At 34.2% G+C, this 15,174-nt stretch overlaps 1 protein-coding gene across 1 annotated transcript in view; it reads right to left on the minus strand.

Annotated features, from left to right (window-relative positions):
• Positions 1-772: 772 nt before the first annotated feature.
• The window catches only part of LOC145329034 (nuclear pore complex protein Nup93-like), a 34,118-nt gene continuing 19,716 nt past the window's right edge, over positions 773-15,174 (minus strand). The window contains exons 12-23 of the mRNA XM_080173047.1: positions 13,823-13,968; positions 9,744-9,852; positions 8,149-8,218; positions 7,316-7,429; positions 6,373-6,476; positions 5,743-5,829; positions 5,228-5,304; positions 4,126-4,196; positions 3,406-3,544; positions 2,932-3,002; positions 1,896-1,988; positions 773-911 (exon numbers count right to left, since the gene is read on the minus strand). Coding sequence (XP_080029173.1) covers positions 821-911; positions 1,896-1,988; positions 2,932-3,002; positions 3,406-3,544; positions 4,126-4,196; positions 5,228-5,304; positions 5,743-5,829; positions 6,373-6,476; positions 7,316-7,429; positions 8,149-8,218; positions 9,744-9,852; positions 13,823-13,968 — 1,172 coding nt within the window. The 3' untranslated portion in view covers positions 773-820. The remainder of the gene's footprint in view (positions 912-1,895; positions 1,989-2,931; positions 3,003-3,405; positions 3,545-4,125; positions 4,197-5,227; positions 5,305-5,742; positions 5,830-6,372; positions 6,477-7,315; positions 7,430-8,148; positions 8,219-9,743; positions 9,853-13,822; positions 13,969-15,174) is intronic.

Consider the following 15,174-nt stretch of genomic DNA (forward strand, 5'->3'; position numbering starts at 1 on the left):
CTGAAATAAAAAATATTTTTTTTCTCTCGAGATGATTCAATTATAGGCCATAGCTAAATTTTAGGCAGTAGTTCTAAATCAAAACAGCAATAAAAAATAATCGTTTTAAAGCAAAGGTTTATTTTGTCTAAAAAAATTACATGAAAATTGATCACATAATGGCAACTTTAAATAATCATTCAGGTACAAGTGCTTTCCCTCAAAGAGCCTTCCGAGCACAAACCTTGTGGCTACCCTGAGATGGGTTCTTAAAAGATGAATGCCGCGGTTTTTTTTTATTCGCGAAATTTCAACAGAGTATGCAACTATTTATTTAATTATTTCGTTTTTGTTGGTACAGCCTTCATAGAAGAAAACAAATTATCTTCAATCCATTTTTGCTGCATATTTATTAATGCATCTTTTTAGATCTGTATTAGACATTATACAAATGGCTAAAATAATAATTTTAAAATTTTGAATTCTTAAGTTGTATACTCTGTTGAAATCCTATAGTCTTCGTTCAATCAATCAATGTCGAAAAAACGCGGCATTCATCTCTGTACCCAATATAACCCAACATGACCTACAGAAATAAACAAATGAACCCCCCCCCCCTCATGCGCATAAATGCCGACCAATTGGCCACATCAGATTGCGGTAAAAACTATTTGTAAAATTAATTTAATATTATTAAGAGTGGACCTAATTTTCTTTTGATACTATATCCATTAAGTATACTGTATACACTATACATGTTTTTAAAGATTTAAAGGGATATTAATTTCAATGATTTAATGTTTTCATTTGATAAGCGCAGCTACTCTGTAACTTGTTCTAATTAGCTCATAAGTACTTCCATCTGTACAAGCCTAGCGGTGGTATCTCCTGGCAGCCTGTAGGGTATCATACCAGCATAGGTTATCAGGCTCCTGAATAGAAATTAAAATTAATACTAAATATTTAAAATAAATGCATAGAAGGCTTTGACCTTTCAGTTTCTCGCCATTTTCAAAAGCGAAGCCTTTCTGTGATTAGGGTCGGTCCGTACGTCGGTCACAGACGGATAGCTTTTTTCGTTAATTTTGGCATGTTTCTCCTTTGGAGATTTCTTTAGTAGTTAGGTACGGTTTATAAAGCGTAGCAACTCTATAATCATTTCAAGAATGTCCGTACGTCCATTTTAAACAAGTAGATTTTTTACTTTTTTAACAACAAATTTTTAGGTGATCTAATAATTCGATTGATCTGATTTTTGGTATATTGGTTCCTGGGACAACAAAGTACAATGTTATAAGCGAAGCAACTCTATAATCAAGTTCTAAAAATGTATATATGTCCATCAACATTATCCTATATCAAGCAGTTTTTCAACAAATTTACATACAATTTTGACTCTTATACATTTATATTCTGATTATTCAGTTCTGACACTTTTTAATGTCCGTTTAACCTACCGTTTCAGTGTTTCTCTTTTATGGATGTTGTCATTCTTGTTAAAGTCAAAATGCCGTGTATTTTCAAGATGTTTCATATGAAATCAGGGAAGGAAATATCTAAGCTAACCAAATAAACCCAGAGCAAAACTTCATTTCAAAAGACTTCCAATCTGATGGTTCGTAGTAAGATGTGTTTGATTATGGATGATATACAACCAAAATACAAAATACTGTACCTAGTAACTAGGTGATAATAAAGGACAATAAAAATTAGTTACTAATCGCATTCCGCTATTGTCTTAATAATTCTAGTTTAGTTGGTCCCTTGGGCCACAGCTAAGAGCAAATTTAAACGATATTAATTTTATGATTTTTATTTCATTATTCGCGAAAAATTGTAAATAATATGAAATATATTACATGATTTATCAGTATTGCTCAGAACCGGTCCTAATCCAGCTGATATTAAACTATTACCTGGCTTTGTCCCTGATAGATTGGTGTGAGTGTGATTTGTACTGGGAATGGAGAATTGTCATTACACCCAACAGAATATCTGGTATATTTCGCCTAAAAATAATTTTTCATAATTTTATACCTAAGCTAAACAACACATAATATATTTTTTTTTGTGATACTGAGATATTAGGGTTCAAAGAAGTCCAAGCTTTTAATTTTTAAGGTAAAATCGCAATTTGGGAGTTAATTTGACTTTGGAGGTAACAACGTTTTTTTTTCTGGGGGGGGGGGGTGGGATTATATTCACCCCTTAACTACCTCCTTCATGTAAGTCATTCATTAGGTTATCTTTTATTTTTTATAACTATACACCCGAAATAAAAGTAAGTATACAAATTAATTTAAGTAATCCTTAATTTGTGTAGTTTAGACTAAAAAAAAGTATTTGATATTTTATAGAGATATTTCAAGATTTGTTCCTCATCCTACCATTTAAAAGGGGGGGGGGGGGGCGAAAGTGACACTTTTTGAAACCAAAACTAAAAGTCAACAAAGGAACTCAACTAAAAAAAAGAGTTACAGGTCTGAGATTTTGCATGGCAGTTGCTTTATAGGGGTACATTATGGAACTGTGAAGAAACGGCGGCGCAACCGCCGAAAACCGCCGTTTCCCGCCGAATTTTTTATTGCCTTTCTCGGCGGTTTTCGGCGGTTGCGCCGCCGTTTCTTCACAGTTCCATATTGTACCCCTATAAAGCAACTGCCATGCAAAGTCTCAGACCTGTAACTCTTTTTTTAGTTGAGTTCCTTTGACTTTTAGTTTTGGTTTCAAAAAGTGTCACTTTCCCCCCCCCCCCTTTTAAGAGGGGAATAAAACATGGATCTTAAGGGACAAACGACCGATAAATTGATGTACATCCCCAAAGATGATACACAAAATTATCCCTTCTGTGTAATAAACAGCCCAATGTTCCCTCCCACCCTGGGAATAAAAAGTATTGTTCCATAAAAGTGTTTGTGATCGCATTAAAGTTTTTCTTTATCATTATCTTACCTAATACAATCATCAAGAAGTTTGAACTCTGATACAAGATAATCTATCTCAGACTGGGCCAGAGGAATTATCTAAAAACAAATATTATAGTTAATATAGTTCATATAGTGTTTTGTAGAGAATTTACTTAGGACATGTAAAAAAAATTACCCATGCAAAATATTTTTTCGGTAATGCAAACAATGCGACCACAGGCACACAAGCACTGCAAAGTTATTAAAATCTGCAATAAGACCTAAAATTCATTAAATCAGAACTTAGGCTTCAACTTTTGTCCGTTTCAAATATCTCGGTCCTAGCCTTAGAAATGACTAAAAATTTGTAGAGTTTTTTTTTGAGATTTTCTCAGGCTAGGAACGAGATATTTGAAACGAACAAAAGTTCATGATTCCACGGTATTTGACGGAAGGACGTGCTGACATAGTAACACTACTAAAATGAAAAGTAACTGCGCTATTAAACAATAAACCTTACCTTAACTTTCTCAATGGTTGTCAAGGCCTCTGAGAATCTGTTTGAGTGGTAGAGATCAAAGAATGTTGCGAGATCCAGGAGTAGAAAGAGGGTGGCAATACCCTCCTTGCCCAGGGCAGTACTGCTAGTTTTGTACCGCCTAGATTAATAGAAAGGTTGACAATGGCTATAACAAGCCAAAGGACAAAAATAATGGATTAACGAACGGACAAGGTGAGATAAAAAGCAGATGTTCAATTGTCATAAAAAGGAAAAAGAAAAATTTGCAATATATTTATACAAAACCCTTACACTAAATACCTAAGTATTTAATTATTTGCCTTGTGAAGCATGGCCGACAAACCTGCGGACAAACTAGATGCTTAATGTTACAAGTAATCCTCGCATTCCACTCTAATGCGCAACACACTGACGGACAAAGTGAACTATAGATAAGCTTCGCTACTAAAAAGTGTCATTGGCCCTAATCTTATTTTTTCCAAGATTTAAAGATAGTTTTTTTTCGTCTAAGACATCAAAAAATGAACAAAAAAAATTAATGCACATCCCAATTAAAATTAATCAAACTTTAATTTTTTTGAATACCAGCATAATTTACAGTCCAATGTAAACCTATTCCCTGGATATTTGAAAGGTTAAAAATGTTAGTTTTATAAATGGTAAGTTCTTTTCTTGTACTATATCTTAGAGCATAATTGCATATAATACAAATTAAACTACCTGGCAATGTTGACAGCTTGTCTTTGCAGTCGTTCCCTGTTAGATTCAGCAATAGGTGGTGCAGATATCACCTAAAATTCGAAAAAGTCAATGCATTCAACAAGGAAGAATTCGTCCAGTGAAAAGATATAAATACTTTGATGTCGCACAAGATTTTCACTTACACTGATAAAGTGTTGCTCGCAGCTGGGTAAAATAACGATAACCCCATCCGCTCCCGTTATCCTATCCTCTCCTACTGAATAAACGAACTGACCAATAAATGAGGTCAATATTATCAAGCTAATTTAACGGCAAAGAGGACTATCCACGAACAAGAGCAAGTGATTCTAAGCATCTTCCAGCATTGACCCATAGTATTTTTTTTAGTAAATATACTAGGTTTATGTTTAATATTTGCTTTGTCGACTAAAAAGTTGGTTTCACCATGGTTTTATATGAAAAAACTTTGAAATGTTAAGCATTGCTTGGAGCAATATCATCGAATGTTTTGATGAGTTCAAACTGTTGTTTAAAAGCTTTGACACTAAAGTATATTATTGTGATTAAAAATGTATATTTAGAAAAGGGTTGTTAACTTGTAAACAGTTTAATTAATGTACTTTTGCAATTTTTATTATTTGATGCTTTTCTGCAGTGTTATTTTATTTTGTCCTTTGAACTCAACAAAGCATTTGATGATATTGCTTTAAAAATTGCTTTACATTACTAAAATTTTAGTCGATAAAGCAAATATTAAACATAAACCTAGTGTATTCACTAAAAAAATACTATGGGTTAATGCTGGAAGATGCTTAGAATCACTTGCTCTTGTTCGTGGATAGTACTGTTTTACCCTGTAAATATATCTACGTATATCCTATATCCAATGTCCAGTGAGAGTTTTAGTTTCCAGGTATAGAGAATACTTTATTCTTACACATTTTTTCTAGAGGGAAAGGGCGGAAAGCAGGAAAATATCTAAACCCACCTAAAGACATTTACAAGGCTTCCCTAAAAAGTACAACCAATAACCTTACTACTTTTTATAGGTAATAGAACAAGAAGGTAATATTTTTTTTCAGTAATCAATAAAGTAAAAAAAGTTTTATTTGTATATTACCTGAGAAAGAAGTTTGTTTAGGAGATCAACAACTTTAGCATGCTTCTTAGCCAGGTCGTACAATTGTACTGCGTCCTCTGCAAATAATATATAGAAAGAAGTTTGTTTAGAAGATCAACAACTTTAGCATGCTTCTTAGCCAGGTCGTACAATTGTACTGCGTCCTCTGAAAATGATAATTTTGTAATAAAAATTAAGATGAAAGCTAAAAATCTTTAGGTCTTATAATGTCATACACTTGTAATGGGAAATCTAAAATAGATGATTAGTTGGCCGATAAAGAGATTATTTTGATTTAAACGATCTTTCTTCTATTTTATTTGCACTCTAAAAATTGTCAAACACATATTCACATAACTTTACTCATGGTTTGCAAAATCAGATGAAAGTCTAAACCTGGCCTAAATATGGCAATATCTCTCTGCAACAAAATTTTCAAAGCATCTTAACAGTTTTAAATTTGAATCTTATGCGCGGCTGTCGAGTCTTAAACAATAAAATATGAAAAAAATTACCTAGCAGTCCTCTTTCCTCCGAATCGGCCGCCACAAACTCGATTATCTTTCCAGTATCAACCAAGTCACCGAATTTATCCACCAATCCTGAATTAAAACTAGAATAACAACATTAATAAAGTAAAGATTATTTTAAATATCAATTTAACCAAGAAATATAGGTATAGTATAAAAAAAAATGTAGAAAAACAACTAGAAAATGCATTACTCTTTAAGATAAATTTTTATGTATCTCTAAGGGATCTAAATGAATAAGACAATTGCCATAAATTGATGAAAATCACCAATGATGATTAACAAAATTACTCCTTCTGTAGATTAAAATTAGTGGTTGAATCAAACGGTTGAACACTCAACTTAATGAATCAACCAATCAAAATTCCTTAAAGTCGATAAGCCAACAAATAAGAAAACATTATAATAAAACTTTGGAGACTAGTATATTATATAGCTTGGCCCATTGTCCCCCCTATCTCTGGGTATCTGTACCTGGCGTCCTGCTGCCATCTGTCATGAGCTGTCCATCCAAACGTATACTTAGTGTTTGGTCATAATCAAGAACAGTTTGACTTTAAAATAGCATTTGACTTAAAAGTTCACCAAAATTACAGAAAAATTGCTAGTATCTACCTGGCGTCCTGCTGCCATCTGGCATGAGCTGTCCAAGGAGGAGATCAAACTCTCTGCTCTCTAGCACAAGTTCTCCAACACAGGACATAAACAAGGTTTCAGATCTAAACAAAGTTGCGTCAAAATTCTGTCAATTTGTACCTGGTTGAGTGTCCAACTAAAATTGCCTTCCCAAAAAGTGTTTTTTAAAAGCGAAGCTTTTCTATAATTAGGGAGGGTCCGTCCGTCCGTCACAGAGAGTTAGCTCTTTTTGTTAATTTAAACAGGTTAGAATTGTCCTATCGATTCCAAACTTTGCATGATGATTCCTATAGTAGTTAGGTACAATTAAGAAAGCGTAGCAACTCTATAAACAATACCAGACTGCATAAATAGATGATACTGTTTAAGGACATACTTACATTTTTGGGACTTGTTTGGCGGCGGCGGAAAATGGCGGCGAACGGCGGGAGCGGCAGACCCGCCGCCGTTTTTTTGAAAGATACCAAAACTTGGGGTAATTAGTGACCCAGCTCAAAAGATTTCACCCAATTATCTTTAAAACTAAGGGAGTAGCACCCAAAACAAAATTGCTGGTATGTCGTGGCACGAGTCACCACATTCCCCCCCCCCCCCTTTTCTTAAAATATTGTTTGTACTCATGCATTAATATTCTGCTAATTCAGTTCTGACAATCTACAAGTGTTAATGTTCGTTTGTCCTTCCATTTCAGAGCTTCGCTTTTATGGATGTTGTCATCCTTGTTTTTAGTAGAGAAGTTACTCTATTATTGACTTTGTCTGTGCGTCCGACCTTCAGTCAAATCCATAATGTTATGGGGAAAATGTTATTTTCTCGGCTGCTTTTTAAGATAGAATGGTCTAACATGTCTTAATTGACAATAAAAGCTTTCACATTTCAAAAATAATATTAATTAAAAGTTCACTAAACGTATTTATCTTACCTTCCTCCTTTCATTTCTCTAAGGAAATACAGGTATTGTAGAGCCTCTTTAGGATCTGTACATTCAAAATGTTTCACGTACAACATCACCAATCTTGCCACGTTTAATCTTCGGCTGAATATAAAGTTTTAAATAATTTCGACAGCGCCCCTATAATGAATGTAGAATAAACGTGGATATTATGAAAGGGGGAAAATTGTCGTCAATCATTATATGAAACTCTCTTATTGGTCAGTTCGATCATCCAGTAAGAGGGAAGGGGATAGGGTAAAGGGCGAGGATCGTTATTTTATCCCGCTTCGTGTTTCACTTTATTAGAGAAGATGAAACTCTTGTGTAAGATCCAAGTAATAATATATCCATTGCCCCTATCATCTTAAGGCTCTATTTTCAAAGAGGTAAGACTAAAATATCAAGCTGCCTTTAAGCACTTTACCTAGTAGATATTGAAATCCTAAGTTTCATACAATAAAAACGTTACTATCAAATATAAATGGATAATTAAACTTAAAAACATTTAAATAAATGACTAGGTTTGATATGGATAGGGTAATTTTGAAGGAATCTAAATGGATAAGACAATGACCGATAATTTGATGTACATCCTCAATGATGATACACAAAATTGCCACTTCTGCAGATTAAAAATAGCGATGGAAACGTTTAACTAATTAAAATTCACTAAAGTCCCCAAAGTTGGTAAGCCAACGAATAAGAAACGTTATCAAAAAACTTTGGGGACTAGTGCAATAATCAGCCCATTGCCACCTCTCTGGCAATTTTGACTATCATAATTTTGGGGTATAATAATTTTGGTAAAAAAAGTTGTATACCTTGGAGGTTTATCTCTTGCTTCTTTGGATATGAGTGGTGCTTGTACAGATTCTGGGGTCCGTAATAAACCTGAATAAAAATATGCATTATAGGGAAGCATTGTAATGGTCTTTGTAGTTACAGAATTTGGGACAATTGTCCTAAAAGACAGCCTTACTAACAGAAAATTCTAATTGATAAAAGATGCAGAGTGATCACTTAAATAATCTTTGAATTTTGAGCCGTCCGACGGTAATAGACAAAAGTAATTCTGATTTAAAATTTTTAGAATCATCCGTTTTAGCTTCCTATAAACAGTTCCAGTAAACTGAATTGGAATAGAAATCAAAATCTTATTTATAACAGTTAAAATTGCCTCATTTTGTCACTACCTATTTCTTAACATTTTGTCCAATTAACGAGTTTGACGTGTAAAAAAATACACTTAAAAAAACAGGGCATATGTACAGGGTGGGCCACATAAATCCGGACTTTTTTAAAACGGCCATAGCACCAAAACTACTTGACCAATCAGGACGTTAGACCACACTATAAAAAGCTTAGGTAATTACCTTTTTGCCCATAAAATTTTTTGGACGATGGAGGACGTGTACTCCGAGCTGGCAGCGCTTATGTTCAACATGGCAGATTCGAAATGAGCGCTAGCTTACCCTAGATTCTTAACTTTGGCCCACTAAATATGACCTCAGCCCATCTGTAGCTGAGATAGACTTATGAAACTTGCTGGAGATACTGTTAGATACTTAATGAAGACACTAGAAAAGACTAGAGCTCTTTATCACATCTGGTTTGGCCGTAGTACTCCGGCAAATTGAAACGTGGCAGATTTTAAAGTGTCAAAAATGTCAAAAATCTTGAAAATTTCTCAGTTCTCGACTACATGGGCCCATTTGGAACCTTAAAAATCGTTTTAGACTATGTGTTGCGATGATAACCCTAGCTTAATCTTCATGCCATTTCCAAAAAGGTAAAAAAAGGTTTTCTAGCTTAATTGTGGCCAAAATGAGAGCCGCCGTGTCGAAGGTTAGCTTGAAAGATGGGTATATTTGGATCCTGCGGTTACTCACGTCCCTAAGGAGATGTGGCCTCCTAGCAGCCCCGATCTTCATCCAATTGACTTATGGGCCTGGAGCGCCATTAAAGCACGAACCAATGGACGCGCCCATACCACAAAGACCTCCCTCACTGCCACTATCAAAGAGAACTTCGCCATCTTGGACAGGGACATGGCGACCAGGGTCGGGGAGCGGTTTAGGGGGCGGGTAAAGGCGGTGATTGAGGCTGGCGGCGATTTTATTGAATAATCTAATAGTCATATACCTAGTTTACTTCCCAGTTTTTAAAATTCAATAAAATCTTTAAAATTGACGATTTTATGTTCTTTTGTTTAAAAATAAGAAAAAGTCCGGATTTATCTGGCCCACCCTGTATATGAATTATTTAATGTACAAAATACCGGAATTTAAGGGATATCTAATCCTGTCTCCATTTAGGGCACTTTATATTTTAAAGGAGAACCATTTCGGTTCAGCGGTTAGCGAGATACTTCGGTACAGACAGACAGAGATCCTGTAACTTTTATAAAAGGATTTACCTGTTTCGAACAATGCCAGGGCCAAGTGTACGGCATGTACACAGAGCGGATCACCAGTACGGAAAAGGAAGTCAATGGCAGCCTCAAACTGGCCGGTCAGAAACAATACCTGAAAAAATTATCACGTTAAGAATCCATTTTCTCGTTTTCATTCGAATCCGGTGGATAGGAACCGGTTCTCATCCAAACTATGTCTAGCATCGTATTATATCCAGCTTTCTACGAATATAAAAATGTACAATCATAAGACTAAAACCAGTTTTTTCAGCAAGTGCCTGTGGCACCTCGGGGCTAAAAAAACTGGTTTTAATCTTATAATTGTACATTCTATATCCGCGGAAAGCCGTTTATTATACGATGCGAGAAATAACTATTCCCATATGATATGGCTTTGAGACCGATTAATATCAGCTGGATTAGAACCGGTCCTTAGCTATGTTTACAGGCTACTATTTTTTACGAATATTAAAATAAAAATTGTAAAATTGATACTAATTTTGTTATCCCGAGCCTTCGTTCTACTTTGTATTATTGTAATACCTTATATTATAAACTTCAAAAAAAGCTTGGACAATCTTGATCTCCATGTAAATAGAAAAATATAGGGGAATAGTCCCTTTCGTGACATCGCACCTTAGGGGGCGATTTGTCATATTTTTAAAATGGCTTTTTATAGGTTATTTTAGGTTTTATTGGGTTAGGTGATTGCCCCACAGGATTAGGTAATTGGCCCCGCAGGGTTAGAGCCCCCCCGCAATGGCGGGAAATAGGAGAAACCTACTGTGAAAAATACGAAGAATCGCCCCTTAAGTTGCGATGTCACGAAAGGGACTATAACCAAATATAGGTACGTAATAACCGAGACAAACAAGAAACTAATAACTTTTTGCAATGGTTTCCCTATTGGAAATTCTTAGAAAACATAAATAAAATAAAATGAATATAAATCACAATAATAAAAGTAAAATCACGAAACCTGTAAGATAAGAATTAGGTCTACAATTATTTAAATGTTGATTTTAAAGTCGAATAAAAATCTGTTTATTTGAAAGAATTAGAAAGAGCTTGAAACAGCAAAATAACGAAACTTTCAACAATTGCTTCTGTTTTAACCTGTCCGCAGCCAATTATCTGTTATATTCAAATTTTGTATCTAGTATTTAGGAAATCATATTACTTACAATAATTCATTTTTTCAATTTTCTACAAATTTAGACTTATAAAAGATAAAGCAGCTTCAAAATGCTTTATCTTATATAACTTAATAAATAAAAACCTTTCATCAAAGTTAGATATATTTTTTTCATTGATGGGTTGGAATTTAAATTGTAAATTTGAGTTTCAAAAGAGTAAAAAAATATTTTTTAGGGGGGGGGGGGAAGTAGAGGGTGGTGAAGACACCCTCCCAAAAAAATAGTTTAAAACCTTCCCAGGACCTATTAGAAGCTTCACTGTAAAGGAGAACAATATTGGTTCAGCGGTTAGCGAGATCCTTCGGGAGAGACAAAAAACGCTTACTACTTTATATAATAGGATTGTCTTATCCCTTATGATCCCTGATTTTCTCTCTCTCAAAAATAAAAAAATGACACCATACAAAAAAATCAAGAATGACAGCATACATAAAAGCTGTCAACATTTTTCCAAGTAAGGTTTGAAAACGACGGATCGATTCTAACACGCCTTGTTTTATGTTCAGACAACTTAGCTTTTTAATGATTCTTAGAATTTATCTTACAAGATTGATTTGATAGAGAATGAACGAAAGTTCTTGTAAATTATTAGATCATGAAAAGAAATTAAAGTAGCGGGTTTCAGCGTATTTTTACAGTAGCTTTTGATAGATTATTTCAGGTTAGGTTAGGTAAATGTCAACAATTGGCCCGCAGGGTCAGAGCCCACGAATGGGCTAGAAATAGGAGAAAAGCTACTGTGAAAATGCAACGAAACCTGCTACTTTGTTATCTTTCCATGGTCCAAATTATTAAATTTTCACAAAAACTATATGAATAAAATCTGTTAAACTCTCTGCAAGTTTTTATGATGATTTCTACATGATTTCTACTTTCTAGTATTTATCGCAGCGTATTTTAGACAGCTGATATTAACATGAATAATTTGACCCACGCCAAAACTTGTATCGACGTTATGGGCTAACAAAACTAGTTTGATTCTATTTCTTTTTTTTATTTTAGTTTTCATGGAAACTATTCTGTACTACGATGCTATATATTTTTTTCCAGTATTGCTGAGAACCGGTTCTAATCATGCAGATAATAATAATGGAGTTTCGAAGCCATACTGGAAAATCTTATAAAGCATCTCTGGTTAAAGCTACTTAATTCTACGGAAATGTTGAACCTTAAAGAGGCCAAATTAAAGTCACATTAAACGTTAAGTGGAAACATATAAAAAAACTCTTTACAAATCTATTGCTATTCACTGATTGGCAAGGATATACAGCCGCAATAACCCGCACTTTTTAAAAGCGAAGCTTTTCTATAATTAGGGTCGGTCCGTCCGTCCGTCCGTCACGGATAGCTTTTTTCGTAAATTTAGACATGTTAGAATTGTCCTATCGATTTTAAATTTTGCATGGTGATTCCATGAGTAGTTAGGTACGATTTAGAAAGCGTAGCAACTCTATAATCATTACCAAAATGTCCGTACTTCCATTTTAAACATGTTGATTTTTTTACTTTTTCAAATAGCTTTTTCCGTTAATTTAGGCATGTTAGAACTGTCGTATCGATTTCAAATTTTGCATGGTGGTTCCTGTAATAGTTAGGTACGATTTAGAAAGCGTAGCAACTCTATAATCATTACCAGGATGTCCGTACGTCCATTTTAGACATGTTGATTTTTTATTAAAGAAAACAACATCAAGGGTCACCTTTACAATGATGGATGTAGAATGTACGTGGATATTATGACAGGGGAAAATTGTCGTCAATTTAGCTTGCTAACATGGAACTCGTTTATTGGTCTGTTCGTTCGTCAAGTAGGAGGGGAGGAGATGGAATGGGGGAATCGTTATTTTAGCCCGCTGCGTGTTTCACTACATTAGGGAACATGAATATCTGGTGTGAGATCCAAATAAATATACATCAATTTCTACAATATACTGCAAGATCAAGAAGCAATAAGTACAATAAAATCTAAGGCACATACGCCAACAGACGGCTAACCAATGCTACAAGTCAAAAATTCAACCGAAAACGAGCATCTACAAAAGCTGCAGCCAAACCGGTAACTTTTCAACAGTTCTACAGGTGATTTAATAAACAACCCACAGCAGTAAAGTCCTAGTTTTTTTTTCTCAACAATCCACTAATAAGTTGCCATTTTTTAACGCAGCAAGTCAGCTGGAATAGAATGTCGGCTGCAAAACCCTGCTAATCATATTTTTTATGAAAAGATTTTAACCCTAAAAGGCCTCTTGAATAGAAAAGATCTTGAAAAATCTGTTTTTTCAGTATTTAACATTTTTACACCAAGTTTCTTAACATTTGCGTTGATGAGAATTTGAAAAGAAGCCAAATTAACCTAAAAACCCGTGGATATTTGGTAAAGAATTAAACTGTTAAATGGCTTCACTAAAACTCTTTTCAATATTTAAATCTTAACAAAATCGTTACATGTTTTTTATAGGTATTTTAATCATGAATTAGGTTTTAAATATTTAAATTCAAAAAGAAAATATTCTGTTTATTGACGACTTTATCAAATTTTAGTCTTAACTAACACACCATTAAACTATTAAAAAACTCTAACCCTTCCAACAAACACATCTTTTTTGCTTTAATAATACCTTTAGTTATAATTCTTTCTCTCACGTTAAACAAATTCAGACATTACCTTCTTTTTCTAAAGCATTTTCGATAATAAATAAAACAATAAAGGGATGCACGGACATTGCAACCAAATAGTTATTTATCGCATCGTATTACATCCACTATCCAGCTTTCCGTAGATATAATACTATAAGATACATGATTTTTTAGTATGACTGAGAACCGGTTCTAATCCAGCGGATAATAATCGGTTTCGAAGCCATACTACAAAAAAGTTTGATTTACCTGGAAGTATAACAGCGGCTGTTCTGAGGCGCTGAAATGTGCTTCTCCATACTCCTCAGTCAGCAGGGTTTGTAGGCCCGGCAGGGTTAGGCTATCACCTGAGTCCTCGTCGCGTACTTGACACAGTTTCACCCACAGATAGTCATCTAAATAATAAAAATAAAATTGTATGATGTTTTCCAGTATGACTTCGAAACCAATCAATATCATGTGGATAAGAACCGGTTCTCAGCCTGTTTCGGAACGCAATGCTTAGCCGTTCTCGAAATCTTATCTCGAAGCCCTCCGAATGACCAACATAGTGAAGTTTACGAATGTGTATTTATTACCATGAAAACAGTAAGTCTAAAACAAAAATATAAGAATTAATTACATAAAATTAATTGTTATTATTTTGTAACATCGAGGTTGCGTGATTTTAATTTAATGAAAAATATGAATTTTCTAAAAAACTTAAAATTGGCACGAATCATATTAAATCGCATCAGAAATTGATAATTTTAGAATAAAATAATCAACAACATAAAAGTAAATATTCGTATATCAAAACTTAGCAGTTAAATGGTCTATTTGCTGAAAAATTAATGATTTAAATTTCTTCATAAAATTGTACCATTCTACGCTTATTTTCAAGAATTAAAAGATAAATTCTTACCACATATGATGTCAAACTAAGCAGGAAGGCTTATTTGAGATCTTCCACACATCAGAGCGCATGTATATTCAAGCAATACATTATTTTCATTCACGTAGCTCGTCTCGTGGGAATCATCAAAGGAAAAGTGCGCGTCTCTTTTGTTTGTTTACAAGCCACGCGCGGAGATAGTTAGGAATGCCGCATAGCACACTCATTCTCTGGGGAATTCTGGTGTAAGGAAAAAAGGGATTAATGGGTTCGAACTTGCCGGGGAATACAAGAAATACATACCGATACACACCCGTCTATTCACTGGGAATCGAACACAATACCTCATCTTTGCAATATACGTGCAGACAGTGTCCACGAAATCACAATCTCATAACGCATAAGTTACAAGAGTTTAAAATGTCATGGCCATAAGGCCTAAAATTGGTTATGGAAACTTACGAATACCACAACAACTCAAACCGCCTCAGCTACCACATAAGGATAGGAATAAGGAATGGGAAAAGCATTCAACATTCATGAATTGCACATTTACCACTCACACATCTCATTATATCATGGCCTCATAATCTCAAATAAAATTAGAATTACAGACCATGTAATTGCGAATACATGAATTAATAATCATTAGTACCTAAACTTCAATTAGGTACCTACATAATAAAATAGGCAAATGATTTTTATACTAAAAATCGCATCAATAATT

Source organism: Acartia tonsa, chromosome 9, assembly GCF_053477335.1.
Source record: "Acartia tonsa isolate MP-2025a chromosome 9, ASM5347733v1, whole genome shotgun sequence".
Taxonomy (NCBI): Eukaryota; Metazoa; Arthropoda; class Copepoda; order Calanoida; family Acartiidae; genus Acartia; species Acartia tonsa.